General features: G+C 42.3%; 1 protein-coding gene across 1 annotated transcript in view; it reads right to left on the bottom strand.

Annotated features, from left to right (window-relative positions):
• Positions 1-23,439, bottom strand: part of tspan18b (tetraspanin 18b) — a 33,946-nt gene extending 10,507 nt beyond the window's left edge. Inside the window, exons 1-2 of the mRNA XM_058646618.1 lie at positions 23,136-23,439; positions 2,747-2,830 (exon numbers count right to left, since the gene is read on the bottom strand). Coding sequence (XP_058502601.1) covers positions 2,747-2,749 — 3 coding nt within the window. The 5' untranslated portion in view covers positions 2,750-2,830; positions 23,136-23,439. The remainder of the gene's footprint in view (positions 1-2,746; positions 2,831-23,135) is intronic.
• Between the last annotated feature and the right edge of the window lie 1,600 nt (positions 23,440-25,039).

The raw sequence follows: 25,039 nt of genomic DNA, 5'->3' as shown, positions 1-25,039 counted from the left end.
TGCCGGTTAGGACTCTGCTCGGGCTTTTCCCACGGGGTGCTTTGGAGGATAACGCGTTGCTGTCGGGGCTTTCCATAAAACTGAGTTACAACTCAATTCAAAATTAAATGCTCAATAATCACTATGATAGTAACAGTGGGGACTTATTTCCTAACTGTTAGGAAATAAGTCCCCACTGTTATCATCAGTGGAAGTGTTAGGACCAAACAATTTCTAGTTAGGCCTATTTATTTTCTTCCCTTGGCCAAGTAGGATATATTTTTGGCCAGATTTGTTGGCAGCATAATTCACGAAAAGTTAAGGACAGATTTAAATAAACTTCTCTGGGGATATAGGTTATAACCAAAGGGAGAAAAAAAAATAGAGTTAACCTTGACAGATTAACACTGCTTAAAAAAAAAAAAAATAGACTCATATAGGTCTATATTACTTGGTATTTTCACAGTGGATAAGTGAGTGGCTGTGGTGGAGGTTTGTGCTGTCTTTCCTTTTTTTCTTGCATATTCCTGTATTTGCCAAAACCTATACTTATGTCAGAGTCACAATGAGTGGAATCTAAACCAGGTAATTGTTTTTCAAATATTTAGAAAAATCCAATCAATAATCTTCACAATTTAACTTAACTCTGACCAGAGTTTGACCCTCAGGCAGGAGACAATTAAAATGTTGGTGAAGTTCTCCCTGGACCTTGTTATAAAGACTGTTCCGAGTAGAGATTGCTGTCTTTGTCAAATCTCCTTATGAAGACAGTTTACCTCATAGATCGCCTTTGGCATAAGTAAACAGAGGGAGATTCAAGGAAAGACAATACTTCAGCCTCAGGGGACTAAACACAAAAAGGGCTTTCAAGCATAAACATGTGCATGAACACAAAATACACACAAAGTGCTCTTAACAACGAGTACAGAACAGAAAAAAAAAAAGAAAAATAAATGTGCTTTTTGCTTTTCTGTGGGTGAAATTCAACATTTTGTGAAACCCACTGGGTTGTTTTTAGAACATGTTGGAATCTTTCCAGCCCTCCACTAAGGACACAGGTCTCCACGGCAACCCGGATACAGGGTGAGAGTGGCCTTTGTCTGCAGAGCAGTGATTGGAATCTCCACTTAGCACTAGTTCCTGTTGAAAAACAAAGAGGAGCAGAGCCAAGCACTTTACGACACAGGGACAGCTTGGCCAGCCATTTGTCTAATGAGCGATCACTCACACCGTGTGGCCATATGTTAGTTGGAAAACAGCAAGTTCCCCCCACGTAGAAGACCACAGAGCTGTTTTATCACTTACTTACACACACACACATACACAACTTCATAGACAAAACCAAGCCTTGTTAATGCCTTTGCATAAACAATGTAGTAGAGAAATAATGGTTCTTTGCTGAAGCAAATGCACTTTGTAATATATGTATTAATATAACTATATACTAATGTGATGCTGGAGTTCTAGGCCAATTTAAAATGGTAATTCTGATTTTAATGAAACAGATTAAGATTCAAATTCAAATTCCAAAAAAAAAACAAAGCCAACATGGAGATAATGTTAAAATCCCAGCTGTTGAACCTCTCAAGGAACATTCATGAGATCAAAAGCCCATAGAAAGTTAGACACACTATGTGGTTGAGACCAAGGATCTCTTTATTCATTTGTGGCATTAAGACACATCATGGGTGATCTGATCACAAGTAGACAGTTGTAAATATAAGTATGAATGCAGCCAAGATAGAGGACGCACTGAGATCAGAATGCTCAAACCACATGTGATGGTCTGGACCGCATATGGCCACATTCCTTTGGCACTGTGTATGGAAATGTGTTTTAGTCCAAAGTGAAGAAATGTAAATTCACCTGATAGACTCAGTAGAAGAGGAGGTATATGAACTAATTCATTTACAATAAAGAAGTTTCTCTTATTGTGTCCATGTTACACAAAATTTGAAAAATCAAACATGGTTGGTCTGAAACAGGCTGATTTATCAGTCTCTGGTGTTTACAATGATTATATTGATATTTTTTTCAAATAACTTTTGAGATCTGGGAGCAAAGTACAATTATGGTTTAACTTAGCTAAACTGAAAAAGAGCACCCCAATGTCTTATTATTAGAAAAATAATCGGTGAATTGCACACAAAATAATACCCAGTTTGTCATAAACTGGAATATTAATGGAAACACTATTTTAAAAGGTTATAAACTTACATGTCGCTTTCACGTGTCTTTGTCTGGTTGGCTACTATTTTGCAGTTTTGTGGTTTGACTGATTACGGCTGATGTGTCTGGGTCTAAATTCCCCTTTAACCCTTAAATCTATACATGTCTGCTGCTCAGCCATGCCTGGAATACTAATGTTACAAATGCCAATGAAAATCAGAGGCTAACAAAGACCAGCGCTGGCCTGCTGAGTTTGTAAATGAACAAAAGCACTTGTCTGCCTGTTTCACAAAACCAGCCCAATGCACCCTGCAGCCCTGTGCCTCTTGTTGATGGTAACAATGGCTTTGCCCCTGTACTGTCAGCATTTTTCGCAGAGTCTGTCAATGACCACCTTCTGTTATTTCTCTCGTTCACTTCACATGTGTCTGCTGGTGTAGAACTGATGGTTCTGGTGGAAATCATCCACATTACAAATGCTGTGGGAAAACTAAGAGCAAAAATATGTTCCACAGAGGAATATGCGCTCAAGATTAAAGTTGTGGGTTTTTTTTTTAAGCACACGTATCCTTCACTTGTAGATGGAATACTAACTTACCATGGGTATACGCTTGTGTCTTCCCTTGTTTCAGATGAAAATGATGACTTCTCTTTGTCTCCTCCCCTCTCCTGTTGTCATGGGCTGTTGGACAGAAGCACAAGGGAAGAAGCAGAGGTCAGGGATGAGCTAATGAGATGAAAATAAAAGAGAGAGGAAGCAGCAGCAGCAGCATGATGCGTCACATTTGTCTTAGAATGCGTAATGCATTTTCACGGAGTGAGACCGGGAGCAAGAGAAACACAGAAAATAAAATTGTAGCATGCTTAAAATGAGCGAGGTTGCATTTATTATGTATGAAGCAGTCGCCCCCAGCAGTGAGCTAATCTAAGACTGCAAGTGTGTTTTATCTGTGTGAGTATCTACTTCTCAGCTGGAAGGCAAAATTCAAAAGGACAGAAAAAGATGCATTGCCTTTAATAGCAAAAGTACAGGCCTGTGTTCCTGAAAAGGTAATTTTAATTTGAGTGCACATGTGTGACTTCTCATGCAGTTAATTATCACTTATTAGCAGCTCCAGCACACCAGTCACCTCGTACAGCTTCTGACAAAACCTCGATGAGCATCTGAACTCATGCATTATTCACTGACGTTCTGTAGAATACCTTGTTTTCACATTACTGGCCTGCATTGTACATCTCCAAGCAAGCGTTTCTGAACGCATGTATGCTTTTAGAAACTCTTCCCTGTTTCTACATGTTGTGCCACACATGTCGTCCAGTTGAAAATGATGACGTGTCACTTAAAATGCTAGCATTTCAACCTCTAACAGCACTGGCACGGACAACTTTTGCCTCACATCATCCCGCCGACACACCATATTGCCAGCAAACATCAGACTCACCGGGTTGAGGCTGACACTGGCAGCAGCACACCCTCCCCCCCCCACAAGCACAATACACAGCTCTGATTGTATCTACAAAAAGACAATCAAAGTCTGAGCGAGGAAGTGTAAAAACTCTGAGAAGTGGAGAGATGCACTGGAATGATGCGCTCCCTTATCACAAAGCCTTGAATTCAACCACTACAGAGCACAAGCTCAGGGAATCAATAACATCCTTGCAGTGACTACACAAGCACGGGGACCCACATGACGAACAGCTCATCCAAAAAGTAATTTACACAATATTCACCATATGGTTTTGTGAGCGTATCCCCAGGAAATGCAACACTGTAATCTCTTTTCATTTTGTGTCAGTCTGTAACAGCAGCAGCGGATACAGTCCATACATAATCATCGCGGCCAGGTGGTCACATTTTACCCTGAAGCCTGTTGCAGAGGTAGTCACTTCTAAACCTCTGTTTAGAGAGCTATTAGCCAGTGGAGAGCTACAGTGCTGAGGGTCCGCATTATTTTTCGGTTTCCATGGAGAACCTTTTCATGAGAAAGCGGAGCACCAATGGGATCGCAGAGCCTCACTGAATCAGTTATGGGGTGAGAAGAGACATCGGTGCAGACGGCTGAGAAGGCACAACAATAGGCCGAACCCTCGAGGGAGACTAGAAAGGCCAGGCCACGGAGGGTCCAACAAAGCGGAGGACAGTTCAACACTAGAGAAAAGGTTTCATCTACATACACTCAATGGTTTGCCTTTTAAATACATCTCTCTCACCAACTTGTCATTGACATTTAAGCTCACAAGCATTGTGGGCAATTTCAGCATCTATGCAGCCCTTCGATGATTAGCCTCTGCTGATATTTCAGGCTCTGACAACATGATTGCATCACTAACATCTATCCAGTATGTGAGAGAGTAGCACATTCTAAATGATGCCCTTTACTAACAGGATGCACTGTAGTTATTCCCCACAGCTCAATTCATGACAAAGATAGAAGAGGAAACTGTAGGAGAGCTATGAAACAATAAGAGGGATTAAAGGCGCCAGTGCACTCCAACATTAGTGCCTGTCAGATGACCACTGTATCCGACTATCATTGTGATTGGTCAGGTGTGTTTATGTATTGTTTTTCATTGATCACACGAGGGTTGCAAACTCTGTGCGTTTTCTTTAACCGTTGGTTGAATGAGTGAATAAACTAGTCACTTCATCATTAACAATAAATTATAGAAACTTGTTTTTCTTAGTATAAAAACAAAAGTTAGGTGAGTCAAATAAATAAAACAACGAGGCAGTTGCTTGTGTCATCCTGTCAGTGAGTCAGTCTGCAGAGAAACTTTCTCCAAGAACAGAGATATCGTGGGTTACAGATAATATTCAACCAGTAAAGAAGAGTTTTCAGTAAACAAGGGCCTTTCTGCATGTGTGGGTTCTCTCCGGGTTCTCCACTTTCCTCCCACAGTCCAAAAACATGCAATATGGGGATTTTGTGGGCGTGTCTGCCTGCACTGAGATGAAAATATCTAAACTTCCTGAAATGTAGCAAGTGCTGTCTGTGTGTTTTTTGATAGTAAAGCCAAAGAAGTAGGTCAAACTGGACTTTGTCCTCTCTGAAAGAAGCTTTAAACACAGCTCCTGAAGCAGTTGGTGAAGCAATATGAACCCAGACACAGCTCTTTTTATATTTTTTATCGCAAGTGCACGCAAAGCTGCTGTGACGGACATGCAGTGCTGATAATGCACTCTTTGTTTTGTTAATAAATTTAGTGAGGCTGCAGCTTCCCAGGTCTTAGTTGTTTATTCTCAACAAACAACAGCACAACCCTACAAGTGCCTTGGTTAAGAACCTCTCTCTGACATTTTTTTAGCTGCCGTATGTGATTGACCCTGTGAACAGGTCTGTTTCATGCCTTAACTAAATATGAATTTCGTTAAGAAACTCACTCACTCAGGGCCACACGGTGGTATAGTGGTTAGCACTCTCGCCTTGCAGCGAGAAGACCCGGGTTCGAGCCCCGGTTGGAACAAGGGCCTTTCTGCATGGAGTTTGCATGTTCTCCCCGTGTGTGCGTGGGTTCTCTCCGGGTACTCCGGCTTCCTCCCACAGTCCAAAAACATGCAATGTGGGGATAGGTAAATTGGACACTCCAAATTGACCATAGGAGTGAGTGTGAGAGTGAATGGTTGTTTGTCTCTATCTGTGTGTGGCCCTGCGATGGACTGGCGAACTGTCCAGGGTGTACCCCGCCTATCGCCCGATGTAGCTGAGATTGGCACAGCACCCCCCGCGACCCTCTGGTTGAGGATAAAGCGGTAGATGATGACTGACTGAACTCACTCACTCACTCAGCACCTTCTACCTCTTTATCTTCCACATATAGGGCGGAAGTCACCAGTCCATCACAGGGCCACACAGAGACAAATTTAGAGTGTGCGATTCACCTAATCCCAAATTGGCATGTTCTGAGGGAGGAAACTGGAGAACTGGGGTGGAGTGGCTCAGTGGTTAAGACCCTACCTTGTGTACGAAAGATATCATAGTCGCAAGTTCGATTCCACCCCTGGCTAATTGTACTTGATTCCATTGTAAGTCGCTTTGGATAAAAGCGTCTGCTAAATGACATGTAATGTAATGTAATGTAACCCGGAGAAAACCCATGCACACACGGGGAGAACATTCAACCTCCATGCAGAAAGGCCCTTGTTCCGACCGGGTTGCGAACCAGGGCTTTTTGCTGCATAGGCAAGAGTGCTAACCACTACAGTACACCAACCTTCATTTTTTCCTGAGATAACGGTCAACCTTGACTTCAGTGTCAGAGGTCAGACAACAGCTGGTGGTTTGATCTCGGACGCTTCCTCCGGGGACAGGAAGTGGACAGGAACATTTAGGAAGGAAGTAACCATCTTTACATTTGCAGCTCGCAGCTGCAGTGTTGAAAACACAACATTTCCTATCCGAGCATTTTGACCCATGAATCTGTTGAACACAGTTAACAAAAGGACAAATCTGCATCTCTAGATGTCAACACCCCTTGTAATCTCTTGCCAGCCTCTGACAGAGTCCATATCATGCTGTAATATTTTAAAAATGAGAAAAGGGCTGCCATATAACCCGTGGACATTCATTTTAATGAGGGCAGTGCTGAGGCAGAATTATCACTTTACCCCATGTGGATTTATTGATCTTACAGTGTGCGTCAACCATCAGAGATTAAGATAAACCGCCATGATGGAGAAACGATTCCCATTCTGGTCAGAGAGCATCTCACATATAATCACTAAATCTCCTCTAGCCACAGCTAACCCACTGTTTTACTGTGTTCTTTCTTCTGCACTCAGGCATGAATGTATTCACTCATTTCAAATACACAATTATTCCACATAATAAATGCAGATTGAACTCATTACGCAGTCTCGTTTATTCAGTGTTTAATGTTTTGGGATAAATGGACACCTGATACGCATGCAGCCACTGGAAGTATGATCGATGGTGCTATTTTGATGCTGATGAAAGCTGACACTGTCCGCCACTTCAGTCAATCAGAGACAAACATTCAGCAGGCCTCAGGCTACAGCCCGCATCTCTCAGCTCTGCAAAGATGCCCACATCAAAGAACGGTTCACGGCGGCGTCACAGACGCTTTCAAACATCTGCGACCTGCTTCTGCAATTACACAACACCAACGTCTCACTGGTGACAACATGATGAAGAACAGCAACTGAACTACTTGTTGTTATTTTCTTTAACCCATGCCTGTCTACATTAACAAACTGCTTTATACACCACCTCACTTTCCCTCTTCTTCCCAGGACCCCAAGGCCAGCCTGTGTCTCGGAGCAGCCACGAGCCCGAGGGCATCACAATGCCGCTTTGAAGATGAGCGATTAAAGAGGGGAAGACCTGTCGAATTGGGATGATGGTGCTAAGATTGGGAGAGGGGGAGGATCAGTGCGCGGGACAGGACAGGCTGTGAATACTGAGAGCACAGGGGCCCATGGGACACAATTAAGAGCAAGGCTTTTTTAGTGAGGGTTACCAAAACACAGAGAGGATACCAGTGGTGCAGCCTTCCAAGCCAAGGTAAGAGTTCATTACTACATACAGAGAGGGTGCTGAGGCTGTTGCTCACCAGCTACCTCTGCTCACAGACCCTGCAAGCTGATCCACATGATAACCATTTTCACCCCAGTTAAATCCTAAAGCCGAGTAAAGTTTGAGAATCATGGAGCTCACAGCTCACACAGTCTCCAACTCAGAGAGGAGTGGAGATGAAGATCCAGGCTGCCCGTACAAAAAAAGGACATTTTTACAGCATGTTCTCTTCAAATAAAACATGACACAACACATCACAAATCAATCAATGACATATTATCAGTCAAACTGGTCACAAACCTAACCTAAACTTATCTCTCGTATGGCAGCTATAAAGGTTGATGCTTTTTCATGTCACTACAGCTGAAAAGCGTTATTATTCATTTCTATTTCTGTGCTAAAACATATGGTGACCTGCAACGTTTTTTTTCCACAAAACACTGCATGTAGAAATACGTGGCAACTGTTGTCAGAGAAGTCAAACCAGCCACTAAAACACATGTTATGGACACATCTGTTAACCATTTTTCTGCAAAAGGTTGTTCTGTATATTGGTTGAAATCAGATTGTGCAGCAAAGACTGCTTTGATCATTACCGCAAGGTCTTCAACACAGGAAACTCTCCTTTACCTGAAACGTTGGCTCTTACTGGGAAGACTGGTTCTTATTTGTGCCCTCACCTTGACCTTCTGTCTGTTCAAGACAACATGCATGCTAAATCAAACTCTCTATTTAGACGTGCACATAAGCTCTGTATCAAGAGTAATATGTATCCATACCAACATACTTGAAAGTGCACATCAAATGGCCATTCATATACAGTGCCCAGAAAGCAGATTGTCTTCTCTGGAGCCCGGTTGCTAAATCTAAGAAAATAATATGAACCAGAATCAGCAGTGGGGAAAATTAAATGCAGGGATTTATTTTCTTGGACTGACAATGACTTGGAACTGTTACTGAGTGTTAACAGTGCTTTTCATTCACAGATAGTTGAGTCAGGATTGATAAGAACCAGTCAAGGAGTGAATGAGGGGAAACTGCGTCATTGTTTCCAATCGTTTAAACATTTTTCATGTGTTGTCACTAAAGTGTAACCCAGGAGTTTCTAACTAAAATTAGAGCAGCAGTGTTTCCAGTGTTCTGTTTTAAGGGCTCAAAAATTCCAAAGTAGTGTGGATGGCGGGTGTGACCTGAACGACAGTGATGAATTTGACAATTTAAACCTTGTAAAGCCGTTAAGTGTGCTGACAAACAACTATTTTGCATTAACACTTTTGCTATTGCCAGTTGTGTCCACGAACAATGGCTACTTAACATCTGTGCAACATTTTTATGAAAAAGAAACAAACCCTAAAAGCACACTGACTTGGAGTAAAAAGTGGCACCTCGATATCTGCCAAGTAGTTACAACATCAGTTCTGCCAAAGCCGTGAGGCCCAGTGGGTCTGGTTCTAATCCCTGATGGTTTCACTGCAGACCTTGGTGACCACTCCCCGTGAAGCTAACCACGAAAGTCACACTCCATCCTGAAAGTCAGAGGATGATGACGGTGTGACATTTATTTATTTATACATTTGTTTGGCTAATTTGTGTTGTTTCCACCTATAATTAGTTCAAACGTGGTAATAAAAGAGGCTGACAGAAGTTTCTTCTTTCGTTTACAAGCACAAACATGTGAGTCACATCAAGTTTAGCTCACCCTTCAAGATTTTCAACCAGATAATCTGCTTGCCATCCAGTTTGGGCATGTTGCGGCTAATGGGCCACAGTAGACCCCTGATCGGCAATCCATCACATCACAGACTCAATCTTATTTCCAACAAGCCAGAATTTTGATGTCAGCAATTTCTCAAACCACCCTACACCATTCAGAGAGTGGGTGCAGGCTGACAGAGGCTGAAATCTGAACAGGAATAAAACAGTGGTCCATGAGAGAGAAGGAAAATGGAAATACAAAATCAAAACAGAGATCTGGTGACAGCATTATTACAATAAAAAAAATCAACAGTCTATGTCAATGTATGACATGAAACTGAGCTAAATTAATCCTTGTTTCAACATTCCCTGCTCACATGTGTTTCTGTGGTGACCACATGTGTTTTAATGATGAAACGTATCAGTCGGCAGCTCCTCCTGGTGAAAGATGGTGTAGTGTGTGATCCTCATCACTCATGAAGTGTTAATTCACAACTGCAAAGACTGCAGATCACAAGTCAGCTCGCCATTTAGTGTGGGATGCACTCTGCTTCTACTTGGCTTTACTAAACAAAACTATAGACACACATGGAGGAATATGGCTTATTTTATTTCACAATAAATTGCCCTGCAGAAGTAACAGATGAGGAAAACAAACGTTATGTATCTGGAAAAATGTGTTTTCCAATATTTATGACAATGGTGGATCAGAGCTATACATACTATAGTAATTACAAAGACCATTTTCACGAACACTACTAGTGAGAAACAACATTTAAATGATAAGAGTGGCCCAGTATTTCTAAATGACAAGGAAACATACTTTAACCATCATACTTGGAGCAGAATTATATATTAAAAAAGAATGCAAAGAGACCTTCAAATAAATGAGGCAATAATGTTTTTATCTTATACAGACAAGTACGTGCATGCTGGAAAAAAAAAGTGTCTGTTATCCAAGATAAATTCTAATTGGCTATTAGCATTAAGGTGTCGTTTAGCACCTACTAGTTCTGAGGATGAGCAGAAATTTGTTGTTAAAACCCCCCCAGAACCATTTAGATAAAATTTAATGAAAGCCATCAGGGTGTTTTTCTTTCTACTAAAGCCCTGCTGCAAGCAAGAAACAAGTATTGTGATACTATGACCATTTCAAAACTATTAACGCTGGAGAAGCAATTCAAACTGCAGGAATGCATAACAGTGGACTTGTTATGAGTTCACATTCCAATGAACTGAGGAGCAACTGAGGCAACAGACTCTTTCAGAGAAAATATTGTTTTTGCTCCACTAAAATGTGAAAAGAAGAATGAAAGCCAAGATGCATATATTGTGCAAAGCTGCAACAGCGTGATACAACAGTGCTCCTTCATGCACAGAGATGGTGGCCCTGTGTTCCTTTGTGGATTTGGTAGGAGCCTGTACAGAAGCAACAGGGCAGGTGTCCCACTGGGTTACGAGAGCCAGAAGCTTCGCATTTGGATCATTTCCTCAGCCCAGAGGCCTCTACACGGGCAACTCCTCGTAAAGTTCCACATGTGCCAAAGAAGCCCAGATCCCCCTGAATGCTTCACCTTTGTCAGCCTGTACGTGGCGGCTGTGGTGATAGTTGGTAACAAGCTGTGACAACCCGACAGCATCACAGAGAGCGGAAGCAGTGAAAATGACTTGTGCTTTTTGTCTCTCACCCCATCAAATAGACCCACACTACTGACCAAATGGCCTGAAAATGTCTGCACGGGGTGCAAAAGAAATTGATTTGTCAGTGGTGTTTTTCAGGAGAGCCGGCTGTGACAGATGTCAGGAGGATTACTGGAGCAGCAGCAGTGAATACCAGGATACAACTATAGACTGTGTATAAAAATGTATGAAACTTTCCAGTTTAAAAGTGAAGCCCACACAGTAGGACAAAGGCCACCAAAGGCCAGACTTTTTTTCATTGATTTCCCAGAGGAGTTAATGTCCCAATCACTAGTTTCTGGTCTCCCTAAACACACTGGATGTAGTCTCTGTAGGGTGAAAGGAGTGTCTTCAAAATCAGCAACAAATGGCCTAGTTTGAAGATGATGTCAGGAAGCAGCGTGCGGTCATGGGAATCGTTGTCTTCAGCTGCAGAACATGCAGCAAATTGCAAAAGACAACACAAAGACTAACTAATAGTACTGAATATTTCCTTCCACTATCTGATTTTTCATAGGGAGTTTGCCACAAACGTGCTCTTTCAACACTCATTTTGGTACCACACTCGTGTCAGAGAACAGATTCATTTCTTAACTTGAATTTATAGCAGGAGGACATGAGGACAGCTGGTGTGACAGAAAAGGGATAGGGCAAGATGGAGGCAGATGAAGGTAGAATAAAGGGAGAAGTCAAAATAAGACAAAGAAGATAAAAAATGGGAAAAAAATAAAATAAAAAAATTATGCATTGATCTCTATTGATTGGATTATCTTGTGACTTTTGGGAAGTTGAATATGCCAGGCAACAAGTCGAGACTGTCACTCGCGACGAAATATCATGGACACATGTACAGACACACATGGAGTCTGATTTGACTGTCTAGAGCTAGACTATATCTCTGAGTGCTGAAACATGTTCTTTGTCAAAATGTCATAAGAAAAAAATATATATATATTATGAAATGTATGATGATAATGGGGGCGGGACTAGATAAGCTTTTGCTTCTCCCGCTTTCCCTTTCGGTTATGTGTATTGTGTGAACTGCACTGTTGTGTGATGAGTGATCTAAATGTCATGACCGAAATAAACATATAAATAAATAAATAAATAAATAAATAAATATGAATGGACACTTTATGGTTGACAGCTGGTACTGTTTGATAGGTGCCTGGTGGCAGGTGACCGACATTTCCAGTTTCAAAAACTGACATGGCGCCCATGAAAATACAAGTCTGGAGGCTTCACAGTGAAACTTAGTTTTGCAACAGGAGACTAAGTCCATTTTTATGCATACAACACCATTTTCAAATGTGCGAGTGAGACTTCTGCCTGCACCAGGACACACAGCTCTCCACACTGGTTGACACTGAGCTTGATACTGCCTGAACTATGTGTTAAAAAAAAATCCTTTTAAGAGTTGTCCTGCTTCTCAGTAAGTCCCAGGAGCGAGCCAAGAGGGACTGAAATGTGGAAAAAGGGGGTTGGACATTTTCCATGGTACAATCACACGAAAACGGAGGAGTGCTTTAAGAAGACATTCCTGTGAATGGTGGAGAGAGCCACAAGCGGGGAGACGTCAGGAGAAATCATGCTTGGCTCAACACAAAAAGCACTCAGAGAAATGAGATTTAATCTGCTGAGCTTGGAGTGTATTAGCCAGATATAAACAGTCAGTACCAGCTGTGAGAAAGTTAACTGCCACAGTTGTGCAGCTTGGAAAAACAATGTATAGAACATCCAACATTAGCAGTGACAGAAACTCTGCAAACACAGATATTTAAAGGCCAAAATAAAACTTTCACAAGCCATCCGGTTGTGGGAATCAGAGGGTTAAGGTTAACTGGCCACAGCGAAGTATGTTCTCTCAGAGAATACTCTGCCTTCAGGCCTGAGCTGTGGGAAAGGGAGTTTATGCAATTACATCACATTGATTTATGGGAGACAGAGCAAAGATGGGGAGAGAATGGAAACTGAGCTGCTTGGAGATGGGCCAACATTAGGTCCCCGAAGAAACACGAGTCAATAGGTTTACACCACAAAACATGATGAATCCGAGACAATTGTGCGGGAGATGAGTGTGGTCAGGGAAGTGCTGGCAATACGGAAAGGTCAAACCTATCTGAAATTATTGGTTTTGTGTTAAGTCTCAAAACACAATGCGGACAACCATAATTGTAATGCAGGAGGTTTTAGAAGAACCTGCTTAGGGAGCACATGCTGACAACGAGTTCAGAACACCAATGACAGCACACTTGAGTCAACTTCCAGTTTTCTGAACTCACGGAAACTGATGAAAACTGTCCTGCTCGAGCAGATGCCGCTGAAGCCGTCTTAAGTATTAATTGGGGCCAGTGATGAAATTGTGAGTAATGTACCCAAGTGTGCACTGCAGCACTGGCGAGGTTAGCATGTCATCATCAGCCCACTGCAGCCTAACTGTTACAAATAAACAGGCCATTTAGTGCTTTCTACTTCTGTAACAGGACCATCAGAGTGACCACATCTGGGAGATTTATGGTCAAACACATTCCTGTCTTTCTGCTTATTTAAATCTCTGCATGCAAAAGCTTCCTCTTCTTTTCTCCTGTGAGCCAAAGCATGGCCACACTGTGACTGACGTGGATCAGCTCCATTTAAACCGTCATAGACGAACGTTGTAGAAAAATAAATCTGGCCTGAATCACAATTAATACTAGTCGACACAGCAATGGAAAAATGTAGCTCATTAATTTTCACGGCATGAGACTTGTGTGTTGATACCAGTCACCAAATGGTGAAGACATGAATAAAGCAGGAGGAGATAACAGAGGAGACAGAATATAATGAGCTGGTTACAGTAGAATACATTCAACGGTTTTGTTGTGTAAACTTCTCAAAATCCCCAACTGTCTGCAAATTCTCAAGCTTCCTGGAAACACAACAGACTTTTGGCTCAGGCCAAAACTAACAAGATAAATATACACATGTGAAACGCCAGATAAATATTTAAAGGGGGTTTGTATGGAAAGTCCACAATATAGACTGGATTATCAGGGCTGGGTGAGTGGCTGAGGTGGGGGTTATTGTACATGTGGCAAATATATGGAAAGCTTACCCAGAGCTGAGCTTTGAGTAAGGAATCGTTGGACATCTGTTCCCCATTATGTAAAAAAACCAGCTTGTCTAAACTGCCTGCAGTGATAAGCAAAAGTGGTTTAAGTAATTGCTTACATCACTGGCTTTATCCTGCTTTATTGTACCTTGTGTATCATTTTAATGGGGCAAGATCAAATGAGATCATGTCCGGTTACTGAGTGAGAATAAATTTTGATCAGGTTTTAAATAAAACAACGTAAAATCTGTTTTATGTGTGTCCTGTTTAGTCCATTTAAAGCACCACGTTGGATCCACCAGCTGAGGCTACGAGTTTAGGGGACAAATGGCTTTTTTTTATGGCTAAAGGACCTCTACACATCCAGGAGCTTTCAGAGATAACCACAAAATTACTTTGGCATCAGCACTGGTGCCGAGCCATTTCACAGGGGATCTGACTCCTGCCAAGTATTATCGGGAAAGATGATCTGATCTGAGCTCTGGGTTTCTCTGGGATGTAGACTCAGGGAGAAACGCCTGAGCTGTCTGTTTTGTCCACAGACACTTCACAGTTTTGAGTGTCACACCCAGGTGGTCAATATTGGGTTGGGTGACTGTGTTGCTGCCTGTCATCCTGTTGAAGGACAGGTGACAAATCAAAAATCTGTACTCACTTAAATCAGTGAACACTGCAGCCAGATACTGGAAACGCCTGCTGAGCCTGCACTATCTCTGACAAACACATGTGCAGGTGATCCTTGGTACAAAAAGAACCGCTGGGACTCAAATACATTTTCATAAAAATATCAAACTCCTTTAAAATCCTTCAAATGGTTAAACACTGGCGAGCGCCTCGATGTGGTTGATTCTCCTTTTCCTCTAAGCTTCAAAGGAAGGGATCTGCAGCAAGGTATGGATTAAGGCAAAGGGGGAATTATATTTCATGGCTCGCATGTGTTTAATGGTAAATACATTTACAGTGAGGAAAATCCCTCTTTCACGCAACAAGATAACTCTGCTTTTATTATTCTCGCCTGAGAAGTGGGAGTCTATCCACCAGGTTTAATAAATGCAGCACATTTATGTCACAGTAATGGAAGCTTGGTTTGCTTGTGACCATAACACATTGCCTGGCAATGACCAACTGTTTGCCCAAAGGACAGAGGCTGACTTTTAGTGCAGTGACCCATGAATGCTGTCTGCAGGAGCACGCTTTTAAAGTGGCAGTGGGCTAAAAATTTCATAAAGTGCCATGAAAGAATCATGAGACAGAGAAGGGCTCAGTCTTTGCTGTTTAATTGTTTCCCCCAATGAGGAGCAGAACTAACCATCTACACACATGTGCATTTGATAAGCTGTTAAAAGCCAATTATTCAGCCGGACATGCAGATGCTGCACGGAGAAGTACATTCGTCATTTAACAATCAGCTGTCGCTGCAGTCGTCACATTAACTGGTCTGGACTGCTGACGGATGCCGGGTTGCTTGAATGAGCTCAAATGGCTTTATTGTACCATAAGCCACAGTCCAGCACCCACCGGTGCTTCAGTGTTCAACCACATGTCACATAAAGGTGTGATTGTGGGCAGTAAACAGAATGACTTAGGGGAAGCGGGTGAGATCAGGTGAGATAACATAAATGAGTTTGGACACAAGCGCTTCCAAATGCAAACAGTGGAAGAGCAAATCTGGGAAGATGTAAGTTAATTTAAGCGTGGACAATAATCCTTGAATTATGCTGAATGGTGTTTATTGATTGATTGTTTACTGGTGCTCCCTTTAGTGCAGTGAGTGAGGATATGCAAAGTTGATTAAGCAGAAAGCTGAGTTAGTTCTTAGGAACTGTTTAACACCAGCTACCACTCACAGGAGACTGAAGTTACTGTGCCTGCAGGTCATTATTTTGACACACAGACTGAATGTCACCACACACCGTTTGTCCTCACCTGCACTGCAAGTGCTTGATGAGATCTAAAGATTTTAAGCAAAGTTTTTTCTTTCATGTGGATGAAATTAAATATCAACATCTCTCTCAAAGGCGTGTGATCGTGGCAGGAGGGAGTTCATTAGTGGGCCCTCCACCCCAAGTTTCCTGAAGTCGAGACTGGAACCTGCTGTGGACTTTTTTTAATCAAACATTGATCTGTCCCTCTGATGCTGTGGAGGTCGACAAGAAGCCCACGTGTCGTGCCCACGTAGACATGTGAAGAATCTCGCCCTGTGGGAGAGACTGTAACAGTTTGTTGTTATCCCACAGGAACTGCAGGGAGCAGCGGTGTGGACAAGGTGTGTGGGCTTCAAAGACATCAAAACAAAGCCAGTGTAGCGGAAAGAAAAAGTTTGTTTTTGAAAAAAAAAATAAAAAAAAAAGCTGACTATAACACTGGATTTATATCTGGACGCAAGTGTCCATGACCAGACTGCAAGAAGGGAACATTAGCCCAGTTACATCTGAACTGTATATCTATGTAAGCATTCACTCTGCTTAGGTCTTTCTGTGCTATTTTAAGAACGTGAACGCAAAATATTTAGCCTACATATGAGCTCCAAAGCGCCCTGATTTCTTTTAGCGTTCTGCCAGCAGCACCCAGGCTGCATTGGTGTGTGTGTGGGAGAGCTTTGTTTACAAAGGTGTTTGTGTATTTAACGTTTGACGGTGTGCAGTCAGCAAGATTGAGATGCAAACTCAAATCATGCTCCAAATAAATCTCTGAGACATGCTCTATAATTCAGCCACGTTGGAAAGACTATGTCAACAGTCCTGCCCAAGGCTGTAACTCTGACGACGACATCAGATGCACCGTTTCAGTTTCGTATCGCGACTTCTAATCATCATCAACTGAACACAGGGAAATTAGATAATGAGCTAACGTGTAGCTTCACCACCCATGATGCATTTAATTAGTTTTAAAGCATAAAGGCCTAATTATCTAGGTCATCGTTGAAAAACCTTCTGTCCATCGCTGCAATAATTTGCGCCCTTTAAATTGCTAAATTAATTTGTGGTGAGAGCAAGTGTGTGTATTTGTTAGTAACAATCATCACATCACATTACACCACAGAGCGCATCGTCAGTGATTAAAAATAAACAGGATATTTACAGGGGCCCGGATCCCCTTTAGGCTGAGGAAATAAAAAATGCAGTAGGCTCTGGAATAAAATAGGGCACAGTATAAAAAGCCCCACATCACTAATGAGGGTATTCTTGATTCCATAAACTTGCATAAAAAGAGCAACTGTAACCAATGTGAGGAGGAGAGGGGGAGACTGTGGAGTGAAGGAGGGTTGGGAATACAGTCATGGCTGGAGCAACAAAAGAAGAGGAAGACCAGAAGCTGGGAGAGTCCCATTTTATCAGAAAAAAGCCTGAGTCAGGAGACGGGAGAACCATTAGGCCCAGTGAGTCACGGGGAGAGGCTGAAACAACAGATCCGAGCTGAGCTTTGGCTCACGGAACCATCCATTCAAAAACAGCCCAAGAGGAGTGGAACCGTGGTCCACAGTGAGGTGAAATGGTTTTTCAGGCCAGACACATGTCTCCTCTCTCAATAAATCAACTGATATTAGCTTATTGCAGTTTTGTCTGTATGGTTGTACAATACATTAAGTCACAACAAATGAATCAGCACAGAAACGCCACACTGGTTTTGGGGTCAATTAGTCTAACAAAAATAATCTGTCCAGTCTCTTGGTCACAATTTAAATGAAAATCAAGATAAAATCTAAGGAATCTACAGTATTCAAGATTGTTATTGTTCCATGTGAAACTGTGCAGTGGGTAACCATGGGTGGCAGAGGAGCTGATGCATATAATTTTCATTATCATCAATCAGCCAGTTATTTCCTCAATTAATTATTAATTTCTCAAGCCCGGGCTTCTCTCTGACAAACAGTCCGGGCACAAAGACTCAGCTCACAGTGGGAGGAACGAAGCGCTTGTGCAAATAAAGTTGCCCGTTCATTTTAAACATCAGCTCAACTTTCCTGAAGTGGACAAGTAAATATCGGACCGCAGGTTTCATGAGCTCAGTTCACAGTATGTGCTCTGAAAATACAGACAACTGTGACATTCTCTATTCGACACACATCTTTGCTTCACATTGAGCGGAGAATTCCTCCATTAATGTCAATAAAAATCAGAACATTGGGTCTTTATCAGCATCCATGGCAGCAACCAAAGTCTTACAAGAGTTCTTTATCTACGAAATATTTCCCTGAATATGATCAGTAGTGAAAAGCTCCAGTGTTGGGCAGCGACTATTGAAAACAATCACACATCCATAAAATGAGCTCTTCCTCCCTGGTGCTACTTGATTAACGCCCTGCTTCTTCCTGCACAGTGCGCCAACAACACTGAGCCACTAAGTCAACTCAGTACTATTGTGTGGATTTAACTAAAGAGCTTATGGTTCATTTAACTGGCAAATTACTCTGATGTTTCTTTCATTTCTGGTGCACGAAATGTTATATTCTTAAACTTCCCCATCATTCAGCAGATCAGAGTTTGTGCCCAGGCTTCTCTGTAGTCGGGCGGGAAATCTCTCCACACATAAGCCCTGTGTCACATACCAATCACACCCACACACCTGGCCAGCCTAAGCCTCGACCCGAGCTCTGACTACATCGAGGGATAAAAAGAGCACAAGGTGAAGAAGAAACCTGCCGGCGGAGGCAGAGGGATTTACTGAGTGAGTTGGTTCTGGATAATGGCCAGTGGGTCCTCAGCAGCAGCCTTTAATGGACACCTGAGTGACACAGTTTATTAGTTTGTGAAAAACATTATGCAGGGGGGGGGAGAGATGGCTGAAGGGGATTGTGAGAAAGATGTGAGTTGAACATCCAGAGACAGCTCTGAGTGTAGCTGCAGCTAAGTGTGTACCAAGGTGTGAGCCTGTCTGAGAAGCTGCTATCTGCCGAGCCCAGCTTGTCAATTACATACCATTGACCTTGTTACCTGCTCTGCACAGCCGTTATAGAGGGAAAGGGGATGAATGCAGGAAAACCACAAAGAATTCTTGGGCTGAGCACAAACAAGCAGCCTGCTTCCTCCTGATAAAAATGAAGTGTCACCATGCAGTCGTTCCCCCCTCCGTTTCCTGAACTCCAGGGCCACCAGCTGCCCAAAACTTAGGTCACTCACTATTTCCTGGCCTATGCAGAGGCACTCTCAGGGGACAGAGAAATGCATGAACGCATGAATACCTCTGGATTGTTCATCAGTTTGTGGTCTTGCATCAAATTCATTACACGTTTATTTAAACTGGATTATACGTCGTGTAAGGGGTTAAAAGTAAGAATCGTCACAATGACCAATGGCTTCTGATTTATTGTATCGGAGTTCACATTTTATTTCAACATCTGTTTAGCATCTATGGGGAGAATATTAACTCTTAATAAATACTTTACAACTAGAAATGGCTCAATACAACTTTTCTGTGTCCAATACGATACCAGTTCAAAAGCAGTTCAATATTAGTACAATATTGGTGTTTTTGAATCACTTTTAAACTAAAGCTGATGTATTTACCAGACAAAAGCAGCCCTCGCTTACTTTTTGGTCACATGACTACAGTGGTGCGTGTCTCTCTTTATGTTGCTTTCTAAAGAAAGTTTAAATTTCTTCCTGATATCCATCTTGTGATTATGACCCGTGTTAGACAGGCCTATCCCTATTTATAAAACACAATAGGGCATTTGTAAACATTATTATTTTGAATAATAATTCATTTATAAGCCTATGCCGATGAAACAGATCATGAATATAAATATGCCCTCATGTGCCCTTCATTGCCCCTGTATTAAAATGTTATAAACTATTGATTATGTATGAATGATAAATGTGGGTTAAAGGTAAAAATGTTAAGATTGCAGCATCAGATTTCACCCCCCTGATACCATCACTTCACTGATGTCATGAAAATATGAGGAGATGGTGCAACGAGATAAAGATTCCTCCTCCGTGTGCCGTGAAACCACTGCGGAGGAAGAGGGTGCAACGCGATGACGTGATCAAAGCCGCCACAGTCAAAGCACAAACAACAGGGTGACGTGAGAAAGAGATGGAAATGTGGAATTTATGGTTTTTTATAAATGGTTGAATTCTCCATATGACTCCATGCGGATCTACCGCTGCCATTTTTCATCATGTAAAAGGAGCGGGCGCTTGAGTGGACAGTAGCTGCCTGTGTTTGTATTTAAGCCTCCAGCAAATGTAAAAAACAGGTTTGCCGCTGCTGCAGCTGCAGGTTCTGTAAGAATCCAGCTATACCCAGGCACCAAACTGGGCGGGTTTATATGGTAGCAGAGTTTTGACATGACATGACCTTTACATAAAAAAAGCTGTCTTCAGAATCTCACATCAGACTACACTGGACATTCAGCGCTCACAAAATCCAGAGCACACAAATACAACAATATGCGCCGCTGCGGCTTTTAAACGGCTGATGAAAAATGCACCTTTCTGAGAGTAAATTATTTCTGCCGGCTGAAAAGCAAATTTCATTTTCTCATGTCTCCTGACAACAAAGACGCTGAACCCATTACTGGCCAAGGCCTCTGCATCACACACATTAAATGAAGGGTCCTCTAGCAATCGAAAAAAGCAATTTTCTCATTGAGCCAATAGATACTCCATTTAGTTCCGGGCTCTCTACGGACCATCGCTGCTGTACTGGGGCTGATACAGGAGCAAGAGAGAGCGGAGTGATGACCCAGCCTCGTTCTCCCTCTGCCTTGCTGCTCGGAGGCCACTGATATAGATACAGGAACGCTCTGCAGGCTGGATGAGCTGGATGGTTTAGATAAGGTGATTCAGAGAAGGAGATGGTTGCAGAAGAGGAGGAGGAGGAGGAGGAGGAGGAGGAGAAAGGTTGTGGTGAGGCCAAATGAATCAGAAATGAAAAAAACAGGGCCTTTGATCAAAAAGGCCAAAAAAGAAGAGGAAAAGGGAGAGAGGGTAGAGACGCCTAACCATGTGGAACTGCAGATTGATTAATTTCAGGCCTTTAATGAGCCATGCTCTGCCAGACCAGGCAGCTTTATGTCAGTCACCCCGTCCCTCTCAGCAGGAGCTGCCATACACTGCAATTCACACTTTCCTCTCTCTGCCAACAACTGAGAGGAGCAGTGAACTCACTCTCTCTCTCTCGCTCTCGCTCTCTCTCTCTCTCTCTCCCTCTCTCTTTCTCTGAGACTCACAGACTTTCCCTATCTCTCGCTTACTTCCCCGTTGATGTGTTTTGCTGTGAGTTTCTTCGCTGGCACAGAGAAAGTGTTATAAAGAGCAACACATTATCAGAGGCTCTTTCAGAATGAGCGCACAGATGATCACCAGTGGCAAGTCTCACACCAGGTGTTCTGTGTCTGTGGGTGGAATAAATACCACGTTGGCTTGATGGAGATTTTAATCCACTTAAAAATGCTCCCTCCTAATTGCCATCCACCACAGACTGCTGAGGGAACCAAATACATCGGTGCTGACCTTTATTCCCTGTATAATTTACACTATAGGTTTTATCAACCCTGTTTGCATCAATTTTTTATTTGCGTGACTAAACTATTTCCCAACACTCGTGTGAAACAAGCTGAGGAGAGAACGGCTTCAGGCAGGAGTTTAGTCATTCTTGTTGGCAGCTGCTCTGAAGCATCAATACTACTGTTTCTTTTTCTTTTCTTTTTCCCTTTAAAAAAATAAATACAAAAATATTCATGCTGTGTGTTTGTGCACTTCTTTCTCAGCAAATATCCATAACAAGTGAGTATGGGAGAAGACAAAAGGGTGGAATGAGGACAGAGAGAGACAAAGAAAGGGAGAAAAACTTAAATGCAGCAATGAGGCAGGTGAGGTCATTAATCATGACACAATCTGATTTGTCAGGTTGACCAAGTTGCTGAAGCGTAATATAGTTCTTCGCCTCCTCTTCACTGACACACTGCAAGAGCCTCAGGGAGATGGAGAGTTTCAGCGAGTGGATGTGATTTTAACTTGGAGGAGGAAAACCCAACATTGTGCACTTACCTGGACACTGGTGAATGTTAATAGGTCCCTTGGGGCCAATGTCCATGGGCGAAATCTGATTATAACCTGATTTCAGGGAAGCAGCTCAACTTATTTCTCAAAAATCTGCACTTTTTCAGCTGTCGCTTTTCAAACTTTCCACAGGTCAAGTATACGCTCCCTGCGATACTGTGCCTGCACAAGTATTGTTGCTCTTCAGTGTGTCCTGTTTGCTCCAGTGGAGATCAGACAGAGAGGAAGGCGGTTATGGACGATGTGTTCCAGTGATTAATGCAAACCGACAGTGAGTCCCTGCCCCACGGCAGAGGTACCACCGTCAGGGACATCCATCTTGTGACCCCACACATCTCTGCAGACATCCTCCTCCTCGGGTTTGGCTGGAGCGCCGTGGGAACGATGCCAGCTTGGAGGATGACCCACATTACCCCTGCTGTCAGATTTCTCATTATACATTATGGATGGAATATGTTGAATGTAATGTATATATGAGCATTTTTCACCCTCTCTTTTAGGGTGAAACCACAACCTGACTAAACTTTTAACACCATTGTAAATAAATGTTGACGACAATATCAGATGTGGGACTTCAATTGTTCATTCTAAACCAGGGTTTCTGCAGTGCAAACAACATATAATTAAAAATATAAAGTGATAACCAACTAAATACTAATTAACTCAAACTATTTCCGACTGAATTACATTATAACGTCAATTATTTTAGTGAAACAACGCTTGTTCTTGTGTTGTCCACCATTGTATCACCTTTTACATGAAGTGCAACTTGACTGAGGGTACAATGTAACTTGGAGCAACAAAGTACGCTGAGAATCCAACAGAGCATCGCCTCTATTTACGTGCACAAAAGCTCGTCCAGTGACACAGCAACAGCAACAAGAGAGGCATTTTTAAAACACGAGCGTTTATCTCGCACCGAAACACATTAACGAAGTTGGAGCCACTTCTCCCAAAAGCCGAGGTTTTCTTTCTTACCTTTAAAACGCGCAGCTCCGAGTCGAAACCTCTGCCTGTTGTGACAAGACGTTTTCCTGCGCAAATGTCACTGAACCGCCTGGACTGAGGAGTGTGTTCGACGGCGGCGGAGACAATAACACAAACAAACAAACGGCCTGTGTGAAGTTAGGATGTCCGCGGAGGTGAAGGTAGCGTCCAAACTATTACAAATCCACCGCTCCGAGACCTGCTCCAGCTCCCAGTGAGAGAAGGACGAGCACAGACGCAGACCAGCGTGAAGACAGTGGAGAGAAGTCAGTGAGCTGAGACTCATCCAGCAACGAGCAGCAGCAGCAGCAGCGAGCAGCAGCAGAGGGCGGAGACTCTCCACAGCCTCCACACCTCCGGCTCCTCTACTGCTCCAAATAACACTAATACATTATAGAAATAAGTCAATAAACAAACATGTAAACATGGACATATGTTCATGTACTGACTCGCACAGATGTCCTTAGAGTGTAGAGTTTATGTGTCCACTCACTTTAATTGTAAAGTTATAACATCATTTTAACATTTTAACAATTACTAATTATCTGCTTTAATGTTTAATGATCCTCTGCCGTCTGTATTCTTATTTTGTTGTTACTTTTAAGATAGATAGATAGATAGATAGATAGATAGGTAGGTAGATAGATAGATAGATAGATAGATAGATAGATAGATAGATAGGTAGATAGATAGATAGATAGTATATGAGTATGAATAAGTACATTTTTGATATAAAATGTACTTAAGTTTTAGAAGTAAATGTATTAAAGAGTGAAGAGTAAGGACGGAGTCATGGTAGCTCAGTGGTAAGGCAAGTTCTCTTTCAACTAGAAGGTTGTGGCTTCAATTCCTGGACACTTGTAAAGCAGCTCATCAACACTAGAAAAGTTCTATAAAAACACAGACCATTATCAACTCTGATTTTATTTGGTAGTAATGAGTAACAAAGATAGTAAAAAAGTACACAATTTATTTAGGAAATGTAGTTGAGTATATAAGTAAAAGTTTCCAGAAAAATAAATAACAAAGTAAAGTTCAGATACGCAAATTGTGTACTTAAGTACAATGTACTTTGTTTACATTACAACACTGACTGGATAGATAGATAGATCCATCAGTAACTTTACTAACAGTAACTCTGTATCAACTCAGACACAAATGTCATCTTTCTCCATCATAAAGCAGCTCTTGAACATAGTTCAGTCAGTGCAAAATGATTAAAGTACTAAAATGTAGCTGTAACATATCAGACGGCCTCCAAGAAATTGTTTACCAGTGTGTTTGTGACAAAGGCAAACTTTTTTTTACTGGAAGTGGGAACACAGTCACTGCTGTCCCACATTTAACCCACATATGCCCTCATTTTGGCGTGAAAAGTGGTTTTGCCGGTTTCCGTGTGGAAATGCCTTTTTTGAGATTTCCTTGTAAATGTGTGATTCACATCACAAGATAACGGTCTTTGATATAAAACGACACAGCAGATGGTCACTTCCTAAAACAGTTGCGACAAGTTGCAGCCGATACTTTAGCACCACAAGAAATGCAACAAATGGCTGCTCCCACTCCCAGCCTCTTTTCCTCTGAGCAACAAGCTGAGCAGTGTTTTTGATTCCGGCGTCAGATAAGCAACAACTTTCAGATAAGCAGCTAATCGTTTGTGTTTGTCCCTTGTTAATTATTCATGCTGTGTGCTGCTCTCACAGCCAGAAAACAAGAGGAGTGCTTTTGTTTCAGGGGTGAGAGGGGGTCCTGAAGTGTTTTCTATCCCTCTGTGCTCCTCGTGTCACAAAATCTACTACAGATGGAGAGCAAGATAAGCGCTCCAGAGACTGATCTTTTTGCCTTCTCCTCTGAGGTCATGACACTGACATTCCCCGTGGCATACGTGATACATG

This window comes from Solea solea, chromosome 12 (genome assembly GCF_958295425.1).
Source record: "Solea solea chromosome 12, fSolSol10.1, whole genome shotgun sequence".
NCBI classification, from domain to species: domain Eukaryota; kingdom Metazoa; phylum Chordata; class Actinopteri; order Pleuronectiformes; family Soleidae; genus Solea; species Solea solea.
This window is presented reverse-complemented; position numbering and strand designations above follow the sequence as displayed.